Source organism: Scardinius erythrophthalmus, assembly GCF_964197995.2.
Source record: "Scardinius erythrophthalmus genome assembly, chromosome: 1".
Lineage (NCBI taxonomy): Eukaryota > Metazoa > Chordata > Actinopteri > Cypriniformes > Leuciscidae > Scardinius > Scardinius erythrophthalmus.
The window spans coordinates 46052000-46078205 of NC_138221.1; the positions used below are offsets into that span (position 1 = coordinate 46052000).

General features: G+C 39.5%; 1 protein-coding gene across 1 annotated transcript; it reads right to left on the reverse strand.

Annotated features, from left to right (window-relative positions):
- Positions 1-418: 418 nt before the first annotated feature.
- On the reverse strand, positions 419-25838 carry c1ql1l2 (complement component 1, q subcomponent-like 1-like 2). The gene is made up of 2 exons (XM_081379695.1): positions 24652-25838; positions 419-1802 (listed from the first exon to the last, which is right to left on the reverse strand). The coding sequence occupies exons 1-2, from the start codon at positions 25261-25263 to the stop codon at positions 1623-1625; spliced, it is 792 nt and encodes a 263-aa protein (XP_081235821.1). The 5' UTR covers positions 25264-25838; the 3' UTR covers positions 419-1622.
- Positions 25839-26206: the final 368 nt, after the last annotated feature.

Sequence of the window (26206 nt, forward strand, 5' to 3'; positions counted from 1 at the left end):
AAAATAGAGGGATGGGAGGGAGGAATCTGTGGACGGAAAAGAAGTAGAGGCATAAATCTGAATCTTTGTTGCTTTCCTATTTATTCTGATGTAATTTCAAATGACTAGAGCATGTATTAAATGGCCCATAATGTGAAATATTAGATAAATTGGAAGATTTATGCAAATTAGCTTCTATTTCCCAAAAACTGTTTTCTTGCATTGAAAAAAAAAAACATTACACCACAAATGACTTCAAATATCCCATTTGTTATTTAAATTTATTCAACATTTCCAAAAGATAGAGTAGGACTGACAAACATAGCATAGATTTATTTAATTTACAGCTTTATTGTTTATTTTATATCTTCTCTGTAGAGGCTTAGCTAAACGTGTCTGATGCAATCTCATTGTCTCTATATCACATCTTTGACCTGCTAAAGCATAGCACATTTCTCAAACCAATAATGTGGCAAAGACAAAATGTAGTTCATGCTCTGGTGTTGGTATTGATACACACACACACCACTCACACTCACAAACCCACATGCACGCTTACAAACAAACCTCATTTGCACACATTCCTTCGTCGCATCAGGATAAAATAAATAAAAATATTGAAAATGTTCTCACTGAATGTTGCTGAATTTGTTAGCAGGAATGATTGAGTGATAAGTGAAGCCCCTCAACCGCACCTCAACTCTCCCCAGAAATACATCCCTCACCCCTCTTGAAAATCAAAACTTTTTTTAACAAACACTTCAGACTTCTGTATTTCACTGTTCAATCTGTTTTTTTTTTTTTGTCAATCACAGGCTCTCCATTCATTCTACTTTAAGTTAACTAATACTAAAATATAAGCATCCTTTAAGTCATCATTTACTGTCACTCATGTTCAAAAGAAAGAGAAAGTCATCTGCAGTTTCCGCAGGAGCGCAGAGGGGCGGAAGGTGGCTGAGAGGAGGGAGTTTAGGGTCGAGTGCTAATTGACAGGGGAGGAAAGGAGTCATGGGAATTGGGGGTATAGCAGAGTATCAATTGTTTAAATTGAGTATCAAGTGCTTTTAAGGAATAACATTCATTCGCAATTTTCCTCAGCTACTGCAGTCCCAACGAAGTACAACACACATGGAAAGAATGCAGATGGAAATCAGTAACCAACAGTAGCCAACAGGGGGTGCTTTGTCCAACATAGAGGTAAGGAGAAATCGAATTAGACATGAGCGTTACAATTATATAAGTACCTTTTTCAACAGGGTGCCAGGGGATATTTTTAACATTAGATATCTGTGGGTAAAGAAAGTTTTACTGAGGAAAAGCACATGATGATTAGTTTAAAGATCTCTGCCAGTCACTCTTGGAGTCTTAAAACAAGAAAAGCAAAGACGCCCTTTCAACATCGAAAGAGAAAAACGTCACGGTTATCACTTTATTTCCTTGTCTTTTATCGAACAATAAGGTGATTCGAAGAAAAGCTACTGAACCTAATTCCAGTGAGTCTCTTTCTGTGAAATGTGTGCTGAAGCAATGGAGAGATCCTGATAAAATAAAGCTCTGGGATGATGAATGCTCCTTCCTTCAGTTCCTTTTTCCTTTCACTATATCTCTTTCTTTCCCACTCCTTCTCTCTTACGCTCATATATTCAGTCGGCGTAAAGAATGAAGCCAGAGAAGGTGCTGTATTTGTTGTTGTTGCCTCCGTGGGCTTTGCCACCATCCAGTTTGATGTAGACTTCATCGCCAGCGTCCAGATGCAGAATCACACTGTTCGAGGCGTAGTCATAGTTCTGATCAGCATCCTGAGCGATCGCGCTGGCTCGCACCTACATGAGAGAGAGAGAAATCAAACAAGGAGGTTCAGTAACAGAAAATAATCTCTGTCGAACACTGTCGGTCAAGGTTTAGCTGGTTGGCATGGTTCTGTTAGACCGTGATGGTTGGTAGATGCTGTAAATATACCAGCTGGATCCAAAAGGCATCGTAGTCCATTTACAATTAGCCGTTTATTCTGACTAAATAACTTTTTGGCAAGTAACTTCTCAAAAATTGAAGGTCCTGCGCCAGCCAAGCAACTGCCATTGTGATGCATAGGGATATTATGGATAGCTTTCTCCAGCTATTAATAAAAAACACACAAGCCGTTCAGCTGTACGGTTCACACCAAGGTAATGAATACAGTTTAGTGCCAATCTAGTTTTCTGACACTGATGCTTAAAATCTGCAACCTCTGCAAAGGTTAAATATCCCTCATTAAATAGTAAGTATCAGATATCCACCAACACATAAGCGCACATAAGACTCTGGGATGCATAAAATCACGTAATCGTTGACACACATTCAGACTCGCTTCAAATTGATGACAACTGTTACCGTTCACCTGAGCGGGCCGGGAAAAGATTGAGACACTGATGGATTTAATATGTGTGGATTTGTTCGAGTACCACACAACAGCGTTAGGGAAATTGCTGAGGATTTCTGTAATCTGTCTGGTGAATTAAATTTCGAAATGGTAAAGGCATGAATACGTAAAGCTTGTCTGTCTGGATCTCACTCACAAGAAGCTGTAAAATGTGAGCGCGTTTTAAAAGAATTGAATGTGACAGGCTGACTTTTTTTTTCAAGTTTCAGATAAGTGCTAATGTTATTTATTAAAGAAAAAGAAGGAAGGATGTGTTTGTGTGGGTGTGTATTTGTGTGTCCTTGTGTTCGGGTTCTAGATGACCTCTGTTACATCTAATTAAGAGTTCTGTTTGAAAGGATTTTTACAGACTCAAGGGAGAGACTCCGTAGGCAGAGGTGTTAGAGCAAACCCTGGTGCACTATTATAATCAACACCAGTGTATGGTGGTGTGTGTGGCGGAGTTGAGGTGTGTAAGTGTGTCCCTCCCACACGATGTGGCTTTCACTCTTTGGCAATACTAGTAAGAAATATAGAGGGAACCAGGGTTCTGGAAGGGGAAGAGTCAGAAATGACTTTGCTATGTGAAACAGTCTGATGCATTCACACATACTAACAAACTAATGCTTTGCCTTTTGTATAAAAGGAAATTTTACAGGGCCACCCACAATTGTCCTGATCCCCTATGTTGTTCTAAACCTGCATGACTTACTTTATTTTGTGAAACACAAAGAATACATTCTGACAAACTGTTTTTGCCCATAGAACGAAGGTCTTTTGAATTCAAAACAACAATGGACCCCATTGACTTTCACTGTACAGAAGAAATAAAGACATCCGGGTTTGGATAATGCCAGAATATTTTTTAACCCAATTTCAGCCACGTTTTTAGATATCTCTGCATCTATCTTTTGTGAAAAAGGCAATGCCAGAATGCAGTGAAAAATACACGGTGAGACAATACACATTTTACCATCAATATTGTGAATTATAGATAAAGAGTTTTTAGTTTATTAAAAAGAAAAACTGACTTAACTTAGAAACATTCTAATGTCAAACTAAAGATTATGAATATATTAAAATTGTTCATTCATATTACTTGGACAAAGTGCAGAAATTTGATGGAATAAGTCCCGCCTTCTATATAAAAGCGCCAATGGGCGATTGGTAAAATCATTGAATCAATGCACATGCAATTAGAAGTTGTGTTTCTATTGAATCAGTCAGTGACCTTGAGACGTGCGCTTGGGACTGCACATGTGCGTTGGCTTTACTGAAATGAAATATGGTTTTTTTTTTAATCATTCTATTTAAGAAACATCAGTTATGGGTCAGATTTTGTTGTTTAATCGAAATTTGTCAATTAAATGTGAGCTTGTGAGATTTCTGTATTTCCCAATTCAAGTAGACCATTAATCAATTGCTTGAATCATGCAGTGCATCTTCTGTGTGTAGCGTTATTTGTGTGGTGTGTGGAGTTGCTGCCTATGCCTATATGAGGCAGCTGCTTATGTAGACAGTGCGGCAGCGAGGCAGCTCTCTAGGTTTTGGAACAGAGATAGTATGTTTGTGTTGCTTGAGTAAATGGCTGGATTGATTATATCACCACCTGTCCCATTGAAATGTTGGCTGGTGTTTGCGGGTATGCATGTTTGTGTGTGGCTGTCTAATTTGGTTCATCCACACAAACACCCTGTAAATACTCTGGCAGAGGGGATTCCCTGAGGTCAAGGCCATATGGATGTTTGGGCCGTAGTACGGTGGCTGTAGAGGGACACATGAGTGCTGAAGTGTAATGAGTAGTGGTGCAGCGCTGGTTTACCAGCTGCTGCTAAATACACTTTACTCAAGCGCAATCTGAAATGTAGGTATGAAAACACACAACTGTTCTCCATGCTTACACTGGAATAAATATCCAGGTTGATTAAATATGGATAACTTCGGAGTCTGATAAATAATCTCTTCAAACTGTTTAAAATCAATCAATATTTCATGCTTATTTAATTATTAGGTAAGTAGCCAACAAAATATGTAAACTTGGTTACTCAAGGCCAGCACTGTGAGGATTGCAAAAGGTTGAAGTGGAATGATTAAATTGAAACAAAATCAGGTCTTCTGAATTTCAGCAGAGATAGCTACTTAAATCTCAATAGGGCCATATCAGCTTTTGATTTTAGAGACGAAGCAAACGGTGAAAGAAAATGCAATAAAGAAACAGAGGGAGAGAGAATATTATGAACCTATCTTGAAAAGAGCTGTCAATTTCTTCAAATCGAATGATTCTGCTGTTTTTCATTTTGTGCTGAGGCAGCTCTTGCCAGAATTGTTCCTTATTGATCGGATACATTGACACATGTGCCGGCGTAAGAGTGCTGTGCGGCTTGAGTGACATTGGCCAAAATTCACCCTCCTCTTTCAGTGTCCACTTTCTGAGCCAAAGAGAGAGAAGGATCTGGAGCTTTCCATCACTCAGAGAGGTGGACCAGCCCTCCTCAGGGATGCGGTAGGATCAGCAAACACAGTGGAGCCCTCTCATTAGTTTTCATTTTGAGCTGAATGGCAGTGGGTTTGTCAGCCAGAGACTGTAATGTGTTCTTTAATTATGATGGACAGAGCGCAGTGCAAGAAGGAATGGAGAGAAATGTGACAAGGCCATGGAAAAGAGTGAGATATGGCAGTTCGACAGCCATCAGAAAGCTTCAGGATTCTTGGACCAAGTCTTTGGGACATCTGTATTTACAAGAACCCCAAAGTATATTTGCACACTGAAGCCACACTTGAATTATATGAATGTCATTTCAATAGATAACAAAATATCAAACAAAAACTGTAGACATATTCCATTGTTTTGACAACCAGAAAGTGTTGTAACAGCCTTATTTTTCCTAATATGTTTTGCTTGAACAGTCTGTGTGCTATATGTCTTCGAAATAAATGTAGCTTGATTTTCTTTTTCTTTTTTTTTATTCATATATTTTTAAATGCAGCTAAATTGTCCAAATACTAAGAACACTGTATATTGGTTAACATACTTCCTCTCTCCTCAAAAAAATACTTTTTCTCATTTACCTGAGTCTCTCTTATGTTCTCCTTTGTAAATCTCTTCACATGCATGTCTGGTTTTTCTTCCAACCAATTAGTTTTCTTAATCATATAGGACTTTCAGCTCTCAATCTCTCTTTCCCCTTTTCTCCTCTTTCTATTTTCTATTTCCATCTATGTCCATGTCTTGAGGTCTGAGAGGTCGAGAGCAAACGATCAATAGCTCCGGTAAGAGGAACAGACGGCTGGTGATGTAAATGAGAAAGGATTGAGAGAGACAGACAGACTCCGACCCTGTAGCCATCTGTCCACCATCTTCACTGCCCCACCTCACTTTTAGTAAGTATTGCAATAATATTTTTTACAAATATTTTCTGCACATTTTACCTTATAACCATCGTGTTCATTTTACAAATCTTCTTTTTAAATACCTATATTGATCGATTACTTTTTAAAGGGTAAATTAATTATTCTTCTGCCGTCATCTACATGTTTCAAAACATTAGCAACTCTTTCCTGATATTACAAAATTCTTAGTTTCTTTTGTTCTAATTAACATCTTTTCATTAATCCCAGTTGGTCAAAGCAAAATGTCTTTCACTCTTTTTACACTGTTGGTTATATTAGGGTTGTGAGTGGGGAGAATGTTGCTGATGGTCAATATGAATCTGCAAATTTCAACCATTCACCTTTATCTCACCTGGTCTCGCATGAATTGAAAAAGGATTGAGAAAAATGGCAAACTGAATATTCATGCAAGTCTGGGTTCATCTCACTCTCATCTTCTGAATATACTTGATATAAAGACTGACAGAACTATAGAGCCCGATCTCATGAAAGTGCATATCTATAGCACGAATGATAATATCTCGTATCATTTACACGCAAAAACGAGTTTTAGCGTAAATATGGTACGCAGTTTTCGCGTGCATAATATGATACGCAGTTTATGGCGTGTAATATGCACGCCCTCCTCACCCCTAATCCTACCCAAGGGGTTTGCAGTGCGTATCATTTGAACGCTAAAACTCGTTTTGGCATATAAATTATACGAGAATTATCATTCGTGCTATAGATACGCACTTTCATGAGATTGTGTTGGAACTATACCATTAACAAAGTAATTCCCAGCTTAGGGGTGGCAGACAAAAGAACTGATTTGTATTCAAAGTTTGTGCTTTACACTTATACGAGTTATGGACAGTTTTACATAATTACTAGCGTATGATGTTGTGGCTATGAATGGTTTTTTTGTGACTACTACTAATATTTATAAAGCCATAAGGAAACATTAGAGAAGTGTTCAGAAAATATTGTGCCAGTATTTAATTCAGAAGTAAGGTCTGCTTTGGATGGCACATTCAGTGTAATAAAGCAACTGCAGAGCTTCTATTGCGCTTGTCGTCGCATAAGGTCAGATGTAAGAGGACTTGCCCGTCACTCAACCCAGATGACTCTGTGTTGCCCTGTCTCTCTTTTTATTCTCTATCCTTTTTCTATTCATTGTTTACCCTCTTGATTAAATCTGGTGAGTCTAATATCGATGCGCAAACAAAGTGTGCTATTCTGAATCCATGGTGACGATCGTCCGGTGCATATTAATGTCAAATAATCCGCCTTTAGCACACACAGCCTGCATGGCGGCCTTATTAAAGGGTTAGCTCTTAGTGCCCGGGGAGTGCGTGGGATTTGTTGGAGAGGATTTCGATGAAACACGTTTTAATCTTTTTTTTATTTTTTTTTATATTAGCTTCCCCTGGGAAGCCGGACTTCCGTTGTTGGCTGTGTTGGGATATCATTTCAGGGTAATTAAAAAGCAATTGAACTGCGGTTGAAATCTAAGCTTAAAAAACTCTTATAAAGACTTAATGACAGAAACTGTGTTCTGATTGACAATACTATAAAACTGATTTCATTGGTAAGGCCATTATGACTATAAATTATATCCTGAGCAATGAGACACCACAAGGCATTTCAAACTCTGCGTAAACAGAAATCAAATAGAAAGATGGATATATCAATTGCCTCTTAGAGGTCCACGGTGAATCCTTCCTTTATGATGCCCTCGGAGAATCTGTGTTAGCCGAGTCCTAAACAGAATAATTAACACAGACAGCCACTGCAATAAACGCTGAGATTTAAATGAATATTCTGGGCTCTTTAGAAAGCTTTTGTGTAATTCTGTCAATGAACACAGGAAATAATTGTTAATCGTACCTTAGTTGTAAAAACAAACTAAGAACGTGTATATGCACTTACAATGGAAGTCTATGGGGCAACCGTTGAACAATTGCCCTAAACAGACTTCCTTTATAAGTGAATAACCATCAGTTGTGTTTGTTTTTTTTAAACTGAAGTTTGAATTGAAATGATATTCTGTGCTAATCAATAGCATGCCACAGATGCTGCCATATAGCACAGTATATTTATCCTAGAATATTCATTTAACATGGAGTGAAATAGCTGCAAAACAGGTCCGTGGGGAACAAATGAGGGAGGGAGGTGGTATAGTTGGGCAAAGTCAAAGAATGTAAGTCCAAAGACATTGCTGAGCTTTAGGGCTGGGTAAGGGGGACAGACAGCCTGCATTTAGCATTTCAAACAGACGGAAACCGGCGGCCCTGCTCTGACACGCATCTGTTTGTCCCTGTTTTAGAAAACAGTCGGTGTGTGCTCAGAGCACATTCATGCCATGCGTCTGCCATAGACATTATGGAATGGCTTTTTGACTTTCAGGGAATGACCTCTCTGGTGATATTGCCAGGTTTATGTGACTGATCAAAGAGCTAAATGTCTAAACATGTAGATAATCTGACATAATCATAAATCATTTGTTTTGTCAATTTATAGATGGATGGTATAGGATACCTAGCAAAGTCAAGAAATCACTAAATAATCGCCAATGTTTCTATTATTATATATACACTACAAATGTTCACTACGTTCAAATGTTTGGAATAAATAATTTTTATAAAGTCTCACCAAGACTAAATTTTTTTTGTTCAGAAATACAGTAAAATGTAATATTGTTAATATTAATATTAAGTCAAGTCAAGTCAAGTCAACTTTATTTATATAGCGCCTTTCACAATACAGATTGTATCAAAGCAGCTTCACAGTATTAAATAAAATAGTACATCAGTGTTTGTTACTGGTGTAAAACATCCACGTTTGGTAATGCAGATCAATAGCACTGTTGAATCGATTAATCAATTTAAGTATCCCCAACTGAGCAAGCCAAAGGCAACAGTGGCAAGGAACCGAAAAACTCCATCAGGTGACCTAATGGAGAAAAAAAAACCTTGGGAGAACCCGGGCTCAGTCGGGGGCCAGTTCTCCTCTGGCGTTTATGAAGTAGAGACCGGATTTAACTGTAAGATTAAAATATTATATGAATGCCTGGCTGAAGAGATGCGTCTTTAATCTAGTTTTAAACTGTATTATATTAACTGGTTTCTTTTTTAATACATTTTAAAATGTAACTTAATCCTGTGATGGCAAAGCTATTACTCTTCAGTGTGACGTGACCCTTCAAAAATCAAATGCTGATCGTGTAATAAAATAAAAACTTTTTTATTTTTATCAAATGTTTTCTCTGTAAAACATATAAGAGCTGATTTAGTTTATTTTAAATAGTCATCAAACCACAGTTTATTGTTTGGCTTTTTTTTTCTTCAGATCATCTGTAAAACCGTAGTACATCTGTATAGTTGAAACACTGTAAAAATGACATGATGACGCAATGTTTTTAAATTACTCACAAAAATAAGTTAAGCCATTTTAAACTTTTTTTTATTTTATTTTTACGAAATTCAACTCATCAAGTCAGTTTAATGTATTTCAAGTTAAAATGACTTACACAGCCAAGGTGATTGTGCTTAAAAATGTATAGCAATTTGTGAATGTATCAGTGAATGTATTATTGAAATCAAACATACACCTTGGAATTGACGTACCAAAACTGCACCTTAATAAACCAAACCTTACACCTTATCCTTTAAATTTCCTGGCTCGATTTCTTAATACAGTCACTGGAGAGATTAAGCGTGCTGCGACTGAAACGCATGCAGTAGCCAGTGGATATTCTTACAGATGTCAGCAGCATCTCCCTGCCAGAGACTGATCTGTCTCTGAACGATATGAAACATTTCATCTATGGAAAGCAAACTAATCCTGATGGACAAGTCCCCCTGTTTCCTTCTCTCTTTCTTGCTTTTTTCTGTGACTGACACCAGTATCTAATATACTGTAGAAAAGGGACCATGTACAATTTTTAACGTGGCTAATTTTCATTCGCAGTTGACTTCTACCCTATTACAGGCTCTTAGAAGGTAAGTGGTAGTGTAGTTTAATTGAAGCATGCACCTGCCTCTAATTATACTTAAAAGGTGGACTGTGAGCTGCATCCCTGATCGAGGTTTAGCAGAGCTCTTCACACAGCGCTCGGAGAAAAATCCCCTCGTGGACGAGAGTGAGCCAGATGCTTGCTGGTTGTGTGAAAAACCTGAGGACATAAGAGACGGACGTGTGTTCCTTTTTCACTTGGGTTTATTAGCAAAGCAAACCTGATTAAGGACAAGATAAGTTGTGGAGAACAAAAGTGAAGGTGCCACGCTTTCATTTCCATCTGTCGCAGAGACACCCGGAGAGATTAATCTACCCAGCTGCTCTTTGTCTTGTCAGCGATCTCCAGGAATACTTAAATAACATTGATATAATGTTTAAACAATGATTAAAACTGTTTGAGAAGTACGGCCCATGGTGTTTGCACAGAGAATGAACGATGAATAGCGGTGAAAAGGAAAGGTTTTGATGAAACTTCAGAAGTACTTCTAATAAAGTTATTACTGAGAAGGAGTTTAAATAACCATGTCGTCTGCTGATGGCCATGATAGACGAGGGCCAGCTGGCTAAAGAAGAGGATGCCAACAGCCATCAGCTAATGCCAGAGCAGCTTTCCATCAGTTACTCACACTTATGCATCTAAAAGAAATTTAAACAGGCTGATTCATGCGCAGTTCAAGTAGCTGAAGTCAAGGAAGACAGTTCACAAAATAGCCCCCGCAAAAAAAAAAAAAAAAATGATTCACAGAGATTTTTAGACTGCTTGGAAAAGTCATTTGTGTATAATCTATTCTAATAAAGGTTTTGCCAAAACAGTCAGGTAGTTTACAACATGTGCAGTCTTTTATAACCAAATCCATTATGGATCTTCGTAATCTTCGTATGGATATTTTGGCTGCGGTGTACAGCATAGGTGAATCTAGACCTTATTTAGGGGGTATATTTGTCATATCAGCCCCACAAAAATCTGTAATTGACAGACAAGAAGAAAAAGATAAATAGTAAGCTTAATATAAACAAGATTTTTTTGGGCTTTAAATTTCAATTACAAAGCAAATTTAGCAAACAATGAATATTACTACTTTTAACAATATAAACAGGGAATTATGCATGCAAATATACACCTGTTTTTATATTTTATGAATTATTGCCTTTATACTGTATAGGCCTACCGGCCATGATAATTACATTACATTTGGGCGTGCTTGGCATCAAAAAGTTTTAAAAATGTCTTAGGTTATTTCACTCTGAATCTCCTCAACTATATTTTATAACAGTTGTTATATAAAAAAAAATCTGAAAAGTTTGTTACATTAGGTCCTATTCTTCCGTCTAGAACTTATGCAAACAATCACAAACTGAAGTAACAGCCACAAAAAAGCCACTGTTACTGATATAACAGACAAACAGATGCAGTTTAATTGGTTTGCAGTTTAAAAGAACTGTCAGTCAAGCTCGACTTACACTAGTAACCTCACACTTAAAGCAAGAAATATTCCCCTAAACCACAAGTGGCGGATCCCCCTGAAGATGCACACAGTGGCCTGACCTCTACTCTCTGAAGCCTCTGAGCGGTGCAGCTGCTTAATGAAACATCTCGCTGCATTATAACGCATTATCGTGTGATAGAGTAGTCTCACCTCCTCTCAGTGCCATAATGAGGAGAGTGCAGTAATTCTAGTCTTGGGGGAGATTGAGGCAAAGGGAGAGAAAGATGAGGAGAGGGAGCGAGGGAGAAACGCATGGTTTTTGCTGCAGGATACATTTTTCATGAATTGCCCTATTCATCATTTGGCTCTGGGCGGATAGCTGTAATCTTACAGTAGCTGTTGTTTATTTTCCAAGGTGATCGAGGTGTTAAACACACACGTACATGCGCTGACTAATTCGATCAAGTAAGTGGGCTGAGCGAGGGAGTCACAGTGGACGTACATAGGTTTGTAGCGTCTGAGTGGAATTGAGTGGAGTCATTGAAAGCATCATTGAAGCATCAAGATGTTTACTGAAGAACTTTGCCGAGGGGCAAGTTGTTATTCCCTGTGACTGCAGTGTGTGTGTGTGTGTGTGTGTGTGTGTGTGTGTGTGTGTGTGTGTGTGTGTGTGTGTGTGTGTGTGTGTGTGTGTGTGTGTGTGTGTTTGTGTGCTGAACACATAAAAAACATGAGTCGAGAGGGGGTTCGGGTATCAGTATGACCACATGTGAGTGAGAGTGTGTTGATTTCTGCTCATTAAAAGAAGTAGAGGGTCTCCTCCTGAGTCACAGACCAGACCACAGTCACTCAGATATAGGCGCGGCTATTTTAGTGCATATATTCAACATGCACGCTCACAGCAGTTCCGCTGAAGTATCTCTGGGCTGGATATTTGAATGATAGAGCTGAGGTGCAGAAGGTCTGTGTTTTAAAAGTATAGTTTCACGCCTATAAATAAATGATGGATTCCTCCGCAGAATCAGTGTTTGCTCCGTCTCACCCCGACGCATTTGACATGTGTGGCATTTCTTCGCAGCACGGGAAAATCCAGTGCTAATAACCCTACAGCACCCAATTAGACTGGTTTTAATGTTCTGCTCCACTGGGCGGCAAATTTAGTGTCCAATTAGACATCACATCAGGGGCAAAGGCCCCGCCCCAGTGCCTCAACAGCTGATTAGAAGAGTGGAGAGCGAGAAGAATGTGTTTGACTGAAACGCAAGTACACCCTACAACTCCAAAGCAAATTAGCAAGCTGTTATTGAAGAGGACTGCTTATTGGACTTGTTAAAAGATGCTGCAGACTTTCTTTAGGGGTTTATTTTGAGGATGATAAGTTTGTTTCTGACCGAAAAGACAAGTGAAAAATGTTATATAGGCTACTTCAACCAAAATCATTATAGCACAAGCTGTACTGGATGTATTTTTTCCTGTTTCTTGCAAAAATAGTATTGATTTGGGGGACGTTTTCCCTCTAGCAGTCTGTTACTTGTCTCTCTCCTCATCCAAATACCAATGAACAACACTTGCATTTATGTACGCTGTGTAATTAAACATGAGTAATTTGTTTGACTCTAGTAACTGAACACTGAACTCTAATTAAAAACACGTTTTTGCTGTTCCAGATGGTGAAGTGTGCTTTTTTCCCCACACACATATTGTACACATATATTATTCATATTTCTCCTAGTCATATTAATTATATTAGCACATTTTATGCATGTAAAAACAATTGCCTTTAAGCATACACTATGCCCAAAGACATCTTAAAGGGGACCTATTAAGCAAAATTCACTTTTACATGATGTTTGAACATAAATGTTTGTTGGCACAGTCAGCACCCTTCAGTGGTAAAAATATATCCACTTCTCTTTTTTTTATCCCCATAAATCATAAGCAGCGTCTCAGAACAAGCCGTTTGCAGATTCTAGCTTTTGTGACATCACATTGCACAGGCCCCGCCCACGACTGCTGACGGACTCTGTCCTACTAGCACAGACCCCGTCCTGAGTGAGCAGTACACAGTCCGCCATGTTTATCTACTCGCCAGAGCATTTAACCCTCTGAGGTCGACAAACGAGCCGGCGCGTTTTGCTGGATTTTCTCCACATTGTAGCACTATAAACTTAAATTTCTCCGTCATTTATGGTCATACAGAAAAAATAAATATAAAAAAAGAATCTGTGGTATTTCTACTTTTGTATGTGTCCACTTCCAATCAAATCAAAACATTGTGCTTTTGTAAAATAAAGAAAATAAACAGTATGTGCGTTCTGCCTCTCCGTCGCGGTGAACTTTTTTTTCTTGAGCACGTCTATAAACTGAAACAAAACTCAGCGAATACTTGTCACACATTTATGAGCCATACACCTTTATAAACATTTAAGTGTGTACTTTTAAATGATCGGATTCAAAACGAAAACAAATATTCTCTGTTTAAGTAATTTGTATAAAACCAACAAGATTTCCAGCTTCTCAAACGCTTCCTAATTATTTTTAATTCGGCCACGCCCACTCGCGCAAAAGATATTCACATGCAAATCTCCACATGGAACGCGATCGCCCTCATTACCTCAACAACAAAACACTTCACTTCACTTTTCGTCGAGTTTGAAAGACGTGCCTGAGCTTACATTGGATTTACATCAGAAGAAGAAGAACGATATTTGAAGACAAGAAAGATAAGGTAAGTAATTCTTACATATTAGTTTGCTACTGTTGCATAAATTTCACATTGCAGTTGAACTGTTGCTAGATATATGGTGAATATTATAATATTTAGACCCGTGTTTACTGTTACTATGTTTGTGGATATCTGCTCAAACGTAGATAGGCTATGTATATGGTAGGCCTAACCATAATGTTTTATATTTGATCGCAATCGCGTTTTAATGTATCATATTTTTGATCGCGATCGCGTTTTAATGTATCATATTTTTGATCGCGATCGCGTTTGAATGTATCATATTTTGGAAAAGCAAAACGCTCCAAACGGCTTCATGTTTTTACTATTATCTCATTTCATATCATCATAACGAATGGAAACATTTGAAGTAACATGATAATCAATATATTTTTCTCTAGCTTAGTTGTTACTGAAATCTTTTTGAAAATATATATAGGCTGCTATATTGTTATTATTTTATACAGCACTGCGCATAGCCTATACCTACAAGGCACAACAAACCTGGTGTTCATTATATATTGTTGGAAACATTTGTGTGAGTGTGTGTGTGTATTCTGTGAATTTTAAAAAGCAATTTTAGCAAGAAAAATCTAAAATGTATTCCCAAAATCGTGCAGGCCTTTCTCTTGATATCAGTATGTTCACTTTTTTTTTTTTCAGGGCCCAGATGCCACTGAGTCCTGCTGACTTCAACATTCACAGTACATGTCTCTGTACATGAACATGGTAAAGTGAAAATCAAACACCTTAGAAAATGAAAGGTATGTACAATGTTTTTAGGAATGGCACAAAGGTCTCTTTCTTCAATAAGTGCTTTTTTGTTGTGTATCTTTGGATTATGTTGTGTTGTAAATAAATCTAAACAATTTTAAAAGCCATTCTTTTTTAAATCTCCTCATTCTTTGTGCAAGGTTGGTCAGAATGATGGGCCCTGATAAGCTCCTAATAGGGCCATTAGGGAGGTTCTTTGTCTTTCTCAGGTGTGGAAAGCTTTCATATTAATGAGGTGATCCGCCCCTTCGCATATTGCTTTCTAACACAAAACACGTCGTAAAATTTTTAAATCAATATATTGTCTTCTCTGAATGAGCAGTCAGGGTGATTCTCACATAGTTTTAGAGCAAATATTCTAGGCTACGTGATACAATTTTCAAAAGTCTTGTGAAGAAATAATCAGTATGGGTTTCATGACCTTATTTCAGTGAGAATTTATTTTTGTATTTTCACAAACCACGCATAAATGTCATTATCTCAAAACTACAAACTTTTACATACATGCTGCTGATATATTATTGTAGCAGAGTTTGTGCTGAATACAGTGTAATTAGACTTTAGCCATGAAAATGTCACAAGTAACAGAAATAACCACAAATGTCAGAGCATGTCAGAACACCTCCAGGACCCAGAAAACAGCTCAGACCTCAGAGGGTTAACAGCAGCATTCAAGTAAGAAATGTATTCTTATTAAAGCTACTAAAGTTGATTTTCTGTTTTTCTTTTGTTGTTTGATTCATCTGAACAGCCAATATAGCAGTAGGTAATGTATATTATGCTGCTTTCACTTTAAAGGGGTAGTATAAATCCCCAGAGTGTGTATGTGAAGTTTTAGCTCAAAATACCCCACAGATCATTTTTTTATAGCATGTTAAAATTGTGTGTTAGAAGCTCCGGTTACCTCACAATAGACATGCATTGAAATTTTCTAAAACTTTTAGCCTTTTATGTTCAAACCGGGTCCAACAATGATGGAGAGACTCAAGAAGAAGTGACAACATGCAACAGGATGTTTCTGAATGGTTAGTTAATGAATTTATGTTGTTGATGTGGAGTTAACTAAAAGTAATTGATAAGCATATTCTTTCATGATAATCTATAAATCTCTCGTGTGGGAATTGTTGTAAGATGCCAACAGAGTGACATGCTATTGCCTTTATGTTAAGTACTGTATTGCAATAAATGTGAAAAGACGGATGCGACAGCTTGAGCAGACTCCCAAATGTGCTCTACTACAAGTCTTCCTCTTCTCATGGCCTTTGTTGCGTGTTGCTGTGGGCGGGTTTATGTAAATTTTAGGGTTTGTGATGTCACTAACCCGGGAGGAAGCTTGTGTATTACCTACCAGCCGTTTGTTGTAGTCGTTAAGCAATTTCTTTAAAAGAAAATGTCTCTCTTTGCTTTAAACTTTGAGCAGTGTAACTTTGCAAATGTTGTTTAAGCTCAAACAGCAACAATACATACTAACTAAAGTTAGAAATCAACCACCCCTTTAATACACAGGTATAATATACAAATGGGATTTCTTTACTTGCTGTTTACATTCACAGTATAGGCACAGCCAAAATCTTCTAACTCTTCTAAAATCTCAACTTGGGCTATTGTTGTTTACTTACAATATTTGTTCATTTTAAATGTAATTTGATGTTTAAATTATTATTGTTAAAAAAAATATATATATCTGCTGACAGCCGCTGACTGTCTGATGGTAACAAGGTTGTGTTGCTGAGGCTCGCGTCTCATGAGAAGAAATGGAAACTCAGTGAACATACAGCGGTAAAAATTTATGTGAAGTTTTTATATTTATAACGTATGATACAGTTAAGCAACATCACACGATCAAGAGTGCTGAATATCATCACGACTGAAAATGTGAGTGATTTCATATGACACAATGACAGTTCAATAAACAAGCAATTAATATTAAGTCACTTACATTTTAGACACAATATTGACTGTTTTTGTTCTATTTCACAACCGTGTTTTCATTACTGAATGATTCAGCGTTTTGAACAAACCGTTTGAACGAATCGTTTGAATAAATGGCTCAAAGACTCACTCATTAAGACAGTTGCTTGCCATCACCTACTGGTGGTTTAGTTTCGTTTAAAAGTTTCATTCATTCCAATATTTCATATTTGTATATTCAAAAAAAATCTCTGTAAAACAATCTCATAACATTATTTAATGCAGTTTTAATTTTTCAGTGTAAATTATTTAATTTGATTGGTAACAGCCAGTGTCTTATTATTCTAATTTAATTTATTGATCAAATTTAAGAATGTCAAATGAAAGATGAAGCATATATTTAAAACAATTAGGGAAAATGCTCTTTATAAAGGTTAAAATATCATAAATATGCAGATTTTTATGTTTTTTCTTATGCACACCCAGATACTCTTTTCTGGCTACGCTAGTGATTCACAGACACGATTATGTTCACAGTATGTGAACTTTGTTTGACATGAAGTTGAGTGTATTTGACAGTTTAAGCGCAATAAGACATGAAAGAGAACTTAGTTTAATACTCACGGGGCGTGCCGTCTGACATCCAGTTTTCTGTGCAAGTGCTTCAGATGTGTGCGCTCAGAAAACCATATCAGAAGTTTAGACTGATATGGCTTTAAAACGCATGCAGATAATAAACTTTCATCATGATAAAGAATGTGAGCGTGACCGTGATAGAGATTTGTTTTTGGCAGATTATTCTGAAGCACGAGCTGTACAGGCTCCACCCTCTTCTGGAAAGCGGGGCAGGGAGCAGCAGCTCATTTGAATTTAAAGCAACGCTATGCAGTTTTGGCAATTTCTTCACTGTTTTCTCGCTTTTAGTGGATCGATTGCTCGTGGGTTTCTCTATAGAGCTCCCCCTACAGCTTCGGAATAGATATTTGACAACACTGTCGCCAAAACTCATTGGCGACTCGCCCCCCTCCCATCTTCCCCCTCTGGTCATGTGCATTTGTTTTCAAAGAAGCCGGCGAACGCATGGAGTCATGTCCTCTGAGGTATGTATGATACACAGAAGGCTAGCATATAAATGTTTAGATAGTGTGCAGTGCCGTAAAGCAGTTCGTTACATCACGAGACCTGATATCACGCGATTCTTCCTGACGCTGAGGCCGGCGGCCCGCAGGCCAAAAGTTGCAAGGGTGGTTTTTCTGCTCAAAGGTGCTAGGGGGGTGCGAGAAGACCACCAATCAACCCGAAAAAAGTAATATAACCATTCCAATAAGGTAAAAAAAAAAACCTGCATAGTTCACCTTTAAAGATACATGCACGAAAACGACATGTTTTTCCTTTCACTCAAAATACGGCATTTATAACATGGTATAATAAATGATCTGTGGGGTATTTTGAGCTGAAACTTCAAATACACATTCTGGGGACACCTGAGACTTATATTATATATCTTGAAAAATGGGCATAATAGGTCCCTCTTAAAGAAGGACTGAGTGAATGTCATGATTAAAGAGATGGTTCATCCAAAAATGAAAATGATTTAGTCGTCATGATTTACTCACCCTCGTCTTTCTAAACCTGAATTACTTCCTTTCTGCTGTTGAACACAAAATAATATATTTTGAAAAAATGTCTTGTCTGTACAGTTAAAGTCAGTCACTAATTTTCATTATACTTTATGGGTGAAAACAGTTCTTCAAAACATCTTCTTATGTGCAAGGCAAAAGAAAACGTCATACGTGACGATGAGTAAATTATGAGAGAAATACATTTTTTAGGGTGAAGTTTCCCTTTACTGTAGCTTAACATATTGTACTTTATAAATCAGCTTTAAACCAAACAGGTGAATCTTAAGATACCTGCGCACATCTGCGCATGCGTGCATGTGTGTATGTTCATTGGAGTGTGGTCTGAGACAGCAAGATTATCCCGAAGGAGCCTCTTGAGAAACACAAAGAGCGCCTGGATGCATTTGCTTATAATGAAGTCAGAATGGGTTTGGGTGGATTAATGACAATATCAACAGAAGGAACATGAGGACAGGTGCCAGCACAATCTGGATGTGGTTCAAAGTTTTTAATTACGATTAAAAAGACTCTGGCACACTACAAACGCCTTTTCTTTTCCCAGTCTTTCTTTTTTTTTTTTTACTCCTTTATCACATTTGAAGTGGAATTCCTTGCAAAGCCAGTGGAGTTTCAAAAGGAACTCGCAGGCATTTGTACATGTCCATCTGGCAGAAATGTGATTTTTTTTTTTGGGGGGGGGGGGGTAATATTTGGCAAATTAAGAAAAAAATGTATTGGCAAGGAATAAACAGAAGGAGCTTGGAAAGAGGAGTGGAAATGGATGAAAAGAAATGCATCTGTACGAGCATGTGTATTAAAGTTAAAATCCATTAAATATAAATAATTACAGCGCTAATATTTTCCACACAGAATGCAGTCTCACCAGAATTTTTTTTCTTTTTTCTTTCTCATACACTCACGTACACATCTTGCACACCAGCTGTGTGGGTTTGTATGGTGGTATGGTCAGTGGCCGCTTGAAGAATAGAGTAAGTCCACAGGGATACAGCAGACTAGCTGAAAGTCTGTTAGCACTCCATCACTGCCATTAAGAAACACTATGCTGCGTTCACATACATTCAGAGTAAGAGGGATACAACAAAGTTAAATAGTGAAAGTTTCTTTTAAACTGTTAGGGAACGATGTGAGACAGCTAATTCAGCAGCAGCTCACCTGAGGTCCTGTATGCCCATTCACACACACACACACACACACACACTGCTGCAATTGCTCTGATCTGGAATAGCGGTTTAATTAGTGAGGCGGTAACCACTTTATAAAGATTAGCTTGCTCTCAGGAGGAAGGCTTGTCTCCCATGTCTGCCTAAAGTGTCTGTGAGGAGGGTCTCTAGAGATCAGGACCCATTGTGTTCAACAGACGGTGCTTTACGACAACATATGCTCTCCCAATGCTCTTCCTTCACACACTCCATTAATGCAGTACTGTGCTCCCAGCAGTTTTTGCCTGTTCTTGCCTTTGCCATTAGTGTACTTCTTTTATGGGTTTTGCTTAGGCAATCTAGTTAGGACACTGTGAAAACAAAGAAACCTAAAACAGCACTTGGGAAGATTGCAAGTTAGCAGACAAACTTTTTAGCTGCACAACAGAGAAGTATAAAGACCTTTGTAAACGTCTCTGCTAGAAAGTTTGTCTGCTAACTTGCAATCTTCCCAAGTGCTGTTTTTGGTTTCTTGCAAGGAATGCATTTCACTGTGGTTGATTGGTAGGTCTGTGTTCAGATTAAAGCACAAGTAATCAGATTAAGGATGTGTTTGTGACAGAAGCAAGTGTTCATCTTAATTAAGAGGAAGAGATCTGCCCACATTATCATGGCACCAAGGGACTGGACGAGTTAAATTAATATGGCAGCTAGAAAGACAGGCAGCGCTTATAAGAACTGTCTCAGTGAGCAGCCTAGTTTGATCTAATGAAGAAGAACATGATTACATTTATAAGGTTTAAAAAGAGATATAAAGGGAGGGGTAGTGAGACACACATTAGCAGAGGAGGGAGAGAGAGAGTTTAAGACATGTTGGGAACAAAAAAGAAACATATTTCAATTGACCCTTTGTAGGGAATTAGATTGACAGGCGATCTGACCAATCATAATCCGCCAATTTTGTCCGACAAAGCAGTGAGGAGAATTAGTAGATTAAGGCCCCGATCACACCTGACGCGTTTTTTGCAGTGAGAGGCGCCTGTTTTCAATTGGTTTCCTATGGCAGCGAGCGTTCTGCGCGCTGTTTATGCGCCTGCTGCGCCTCGCGTTTTACCGCCTGCTGCGCCTCGCGTTTTTGAAGTTGAAAAAAAAGCAACTCCGAGCGGAAAAGGCGCCCAACGTCATCGCGTTTTTTTCCACTGTCCAATCGAGTGAATGGAGAGGCGGGCCTTCCGTTGTAGTGATGAACGCTACAGTTGCTTGAACGTCCGGAGAGTGCGATGATGGAGGATAAACTAGTGGTGCTCTCGTGGGTTACCGAGAGCTTAACGACTTCACGAACCGTAACTACCACAATGTTAACAGAAAGTAAGTAAATAAAGTTAATAAAAGGCTGATTTGACGTTTACTTGACTGACAGGACAGCTGTTTCAGTAGTTGCCTAGCAACATAAAAAACGCAGCGCACTAAAAACTGTGCACCTCGCGTTTTCGAACCTGAAAAACGCGTCAGGTGTGATCGGGGCCTAAAGGCCGTGTGTCCACCAAAGCGTTTTTACTCGCGGCTGGCGTGTTTTTTCAATTGTTTTCAATGGGAGCGCCGCGTTTTTAAAACGCCATGAGCGTAACGAGGCGCTGAGCGTCTTTTTCACGCTGAAGCGCTGAGCGTTCGGCGTTTTTTACTGGTCGCCGAGAGTTGAAAAATGTTCAACTTTGGGTAAAACCAAAACGCAGCGCTCATCACTGTCACTTTTTACCCAACCGTCCAATCACAGTGGAGGAGGGGCGGGACTAATACCACACCGACCAACCGCGTCCGCCACATGATTCTGCTTGTACAACGTCAACAGAGGACAACAACAAGCATAATAACGGAACAAAATCAAGAGCCAGAGAAAATACATTACATTTTAATATAGAATCAACACAGAAACAAAATATGTGTGAAATGAGATACTAGTAAGACTTTCGCGGATATTCCGTATCATAACAACAGTGTCTCGGTCTCAACCGTCTCAACTGAAAAAACGCTGCGCTGCCAAAACGCTCTCATGCGCCCACAGCTGAGCGTTTGTAGCAGAGCGCCTAGCGTTTTCAGCTGGCTAAAAACGCTTTGGTGGACACACGGCCTAACGTTGGAGGATTTGATCTTGAAAAATGGTGTGTGCTGACGTCTTTTCGCGGTTAAAACAACATTCCTTCTTATGTTCATTCATGTTTAATTGATGCTATAAATTAACTAGAAGGAGGGGGTGATCGGTTCACTTTAACTGAGGCTCTACAGCGATCTGTCAGACACATTAAGAGCCACAAAACGGTAGCCTATTTATTGTTTACATTTCTTTAAAAAATGACCAATTTTGAGAGTTGAGACTTTGTTTCATATCAAAAGTAACCTGGTCTGTCCTGTCTGACAGGGCGTTGTCTGTGTCCTCAGCTCCGCGATGTATTTTTCACTGCGTGAGAACATGTTGTAGAGTGAGAGCGGCGGGGCTTGTCGGACATAGCAACAGTAACTAAGGGGGCGGGTCTTTGCGAACGGTCATTTCCAGATATTACTGTGACCGTTATAGCTTCCTTTTATTATCTCTTTCATTTTCTGCTTGCTTACGTTCAGGGCGAGCTTTTAAACGTCTGGTATTCTTTCCTCTGTGACAATTTCTTTATAGGAGTTGAACTATGCTCTAAGAGCGGCTATTGGATGTTCGTGGCGGCGGCGGCGGCAGTCGGATATAACCCTCGGTAATTGTTTATCTGAACTGAAATATAGGCTATCTCGCGAAAGCCCCGGTTGCTGCGGCAACGCTGAGTCCTGCGCGCGCTGACCTCCGGACCGGGCCACAGAAAGACTAAAAACACATGCACGCGCCCTCCCGGTGATGCTCTCCAGTCTCTCACCCCGTTTTCAATTCCAGGTGCAGTTCTAGCTAAACAGTTAAAAATATATGTTGACAAATACACTTTATGGGTCACGTTATCTGTTGAAGCGAGGCAAATGGGAGACATTAAGAGCAAATTAAAGAGCTTGAAATGTACATGTGAAGTGTATTCTGTGATCATCCAGTAGGCTGATCGTTGTGAACTTAGATTGTAACTCCAAAATGTCTGAAATGCATTTATTATTTGATTGGTTTATGTAAAACACGCACAATAACGCAGTGTATTGGTGCCAGACAGTTTATGAGCACTAAAGCGCACAATATATAAGGACACCTCAGAGCAGATAAACCTTCGCTTTGACAAATGAAATATTTAATGATTTAAATGTGGCAAGAACGAATTGTAGGCTATTTATTAAAATGAGAGCTATATACATATATATAATTAGCATTGCAGTGCCTGAAATTAGCCTACATTTAAATGAGTGTGATTAAGTATGTTTATGAAAGATGCTGTCAATAGTCTGCCTGGGCTGGGCTACAGGACAGTTTTATTTTAAAAGTCAAAACTGGCCTTGTGGTGTCTTTGTACACTTCCTAAACGATGAAATATTTCATTAGGACTATTTGAAAATGTGAATTCTTGTTCACTAGAGCCCGAAGAGACTCTAAAGTCTACTGTATAATTATACTCCATCTGTCACCCCGCGTTGCGCGTGCGGCAGAACTCTGTGGATGACGTTGCACGTGCGCTTTTCTCCCTCTTGAGAGTTAGTCTTGCGTGCCAAACTACTCCAACAGAATAAATATATAACGGCATTCTAATAAATACTGTATCAGGAATTACAACCGTGTCGACAAATCCTTAACAATAATCTCAGACGCTTAAACATCGCACGTTCCACTTATGTCTATATTTGTGTCTATTTGTGCACTTTCTGACGTGTCACTGTGTCAATATTGTGTACAACTCCACATTTTATCATTAAATAGCGCAAACAACAAAAGCTATGAACAGAGGGAAAGACACAAACACAGAGAGAGAGAGAGAGAGAGAGAGAGAGAGAGAGAGAGAGAGAGAGAGCGCAAAGGACACGTAGAAAAAGGAGAGAGTAAAATACCATTAAACGGTCGTTTCTTGAGACATGCTGGGATAATAAGATGTGTTTGTGGCTGTAGCTTGGCACTGTGATTATAAGTTCATGAAGTTGCACGATTTGGCACGCGCTGCCGTTTTTTTTTTTTTTTTTTTTTAATCAAATGTTGGCATTTTCGTTCGCGCCCCCTAATTAATGAGTATTACGTAAATAAGCTTCGCGCGGAAAATAGCCACATTCGCGGTAAAACATTTACTGCAAATAAATAAATAGCAATTTATTTAATGGCTTAGTGTAGCCTAACTGATTCGAGTAGTAGCCTATTCATTTTTCCCTTAAATATATGTAATGACAATAGCCTTTATAAAATGAATGACACCAAATGTAACTTTTGCAATATTTAGGCCTATACATGATCAATGAACAAAATATATTCTCCTAAATTGAAAAAAGATATAGGCTATAAGTATGCGCTTTTTAAACACACTGGACACTTCATTAAAAAGTTTGGAGTGGCAAACTTTTAAGTGTCCCATGCTAAGACAATTCCTCAAAAGATAGAGAGATAGAATCTCTGTCCTCTGTTAACGGGGACACGCGCACAATGTCAGCGCGCATTTAGCGCATTCAGCTCGTGTCTTCTCGCCGGGTGTGTGGCGCCGCAGCTGTGCGAACTTCACCCGCGTGCTCTGGGGGACGAGGAACTCACAGCAGATGTTAGGCTACTGCGTCTCCCACCAGTTTCACACGAAACACACACACACACAAAAAAAAAGCGGAAAAAAAAGCGGAGGAGAGAGACAAACGACAGTCTTTTTTGTCCTCTGTGGGGTCATTATTAACAGCTTAATTAATTTTAGATCCGCTCTGTGAATACCAGCTCAAACCACCACCACGTACTTTTAGCTCGAGATGAAGAAATGCTCTTTATAGATTTGCAACACGATTTTATAAACAATACTTGAAAAAGATCAGAAAAACAAAACCAAAAACTATACAATTGAAATAAAATATTATGTCAATAAGAATATAAATACATATATAGGCAATATATATGTATGTGTGTGTGTGTGTGTGTTTATATTCTTATTGACATAAGTTAATATTTTATTTCAATTTTTAGAAAATGTATTCCTTTTTTTTTTGGTGTTGAAAAGCTTAGCTATCACATGATCATGATATATATATATATACATCATGATCATGTGAAAGCTAAGCTTTTCAACAGCAAAAAAAAAAAAAAAAAAAAAAAAAAGGTCATAAATAACTCTTATAAAAATTTGGCACTCACCTGTCCGTTCTTGCACAGGTCAGCCCACATGCTGGTGCCGTCACCTCCCCTCATCAGTACGTGGTAGATGAAGAAATACGTGCCCGGCACGCTGCAGATGAACTTGCCCGAAGTGCCATCATAGTTGTTGCCGAGGTTGGTGACCACATCGTCGAACTTGAGGATCTCATAGCCCTCGTGAGGGTTCTTCAGTCCCGCGTAGAAAGCCACCCGTGGGTGCGTGTTGTATGTAACCGTGCTGATAGCTCCATCCTTGTCAAGACTCAGAACCCCGTTTCGGCCACCGTCCTCCCGGTTCCCCGGGGGCCCCATCGGACCCGGGGGCCCTGGCTCCCCTGGTGGCCCCGGAGGTCCGGGTTTGCCTGGCCTGCCCGGCTTCCCCTGTGGCCCCTGGAGGAGCGTGGAGGGTGGGGGCATGTTGCTGTGGTCGGCCAGAGCCTCGGCCTCGGCCTGCACAGAAGAGCCAGTGCTGGTGATGCCCGTGGTGGTGCCCTTGTTCTGGTACGGGTCGCACACCATTCGACAGGTGCCCAGCATCTCGTAGTGGCTGTTGTCATTGCTCACGGAGCTGACCAGCACAGGGATGAGCACCACCAGCACCAGCACCAGCATGACCCCTACAGCGGCCGCTACCAGGGTCTTCCTGCCCAGGCTGAGGCGCGGGAGTGGCTGGGCAGCCAGCGTGGGTCTGCCGGGAGCCGAAATGGTGACTGCTGGAGAAGAGGAGACCGCAGAGAGAGAGAGAAAGACAGAGGGGTGCAGGGGGTCCCAGGGGAAAGGTGCCAAGCCCTAGGATCCCAAATGTGTAGAGGAGCACGTGAGGGTGAAAGAGACCCACATGCACACGCTCTCACACGCTTTCCTAGCTCCGTGCACGCCTGGTTTGCTAAGCTGGCTCACTGGATCCGTTGGGCAGGCTGGAAAGAGCTTTCACACAGATCCCACATCCGCTCAATCTCACTCACACACATACACACTCTCACACACGCACGCGCATGCATGCAAACGCGCTCACACGCGCTCCCAAAAAGTCGATCCCATTGTCTGGTGGACAGAGTTGCACTAGGTAATGAAGAGAATGAGGGATGGCAGAGGCGGCAAAGAGGAAGAGAGGATGAAGTGAGCGAGTGTGTGCATGGGAGTGAAGGACAGCGTGTGCACGCGCGTGAGAGAGAGAGAGAGAGAGAGAGAGAGAGAAGCAGATATAGAGGAGAGACGGTATGTTTGCAGAGGCGTTTTCTCAGACTGAGGGTTTTATACTGAGCAACCCCCCCGACACACTCACACACACACACACCCATCCTCTCTTCTCCCTCTCTGTGTCACAACGATACAGCCAGGGGAAAGGAAGAAAAGTAACTGAGAGGAGAGGAGGGGACAACACAGGAAAATATAAAAGGAGATAAAGAATACACTAGGAAAAATAAAATCTCATCATAAAAAGCTCACAGTAAACATTAAGATTTGATGTTTGACAGAGGTTTTTATATATATATATTTATACAAAAAAACAATTTTTTTTGGAAGATAAAAACACTGAAAACATTGTCCTTTT

Bases quoted from the DNA above. Each gene is read 5' to 3' on its own strand.
- c1ql1l2 (XM_081379695.1), bottom strand. From the start codon at position 25,263: ATGCTGGTGCTGGTGCTGGTGGTGCTCATCCCTGTGCTGGTCAGCTCC. The intron at 1,803-24,651 runs GTGAGTGCCAAA...TCTCTCATGTAG, and splicing joins ACCTGTGCAAGAACGGACAG to GTGCGAGCCAGCGCGATCGC.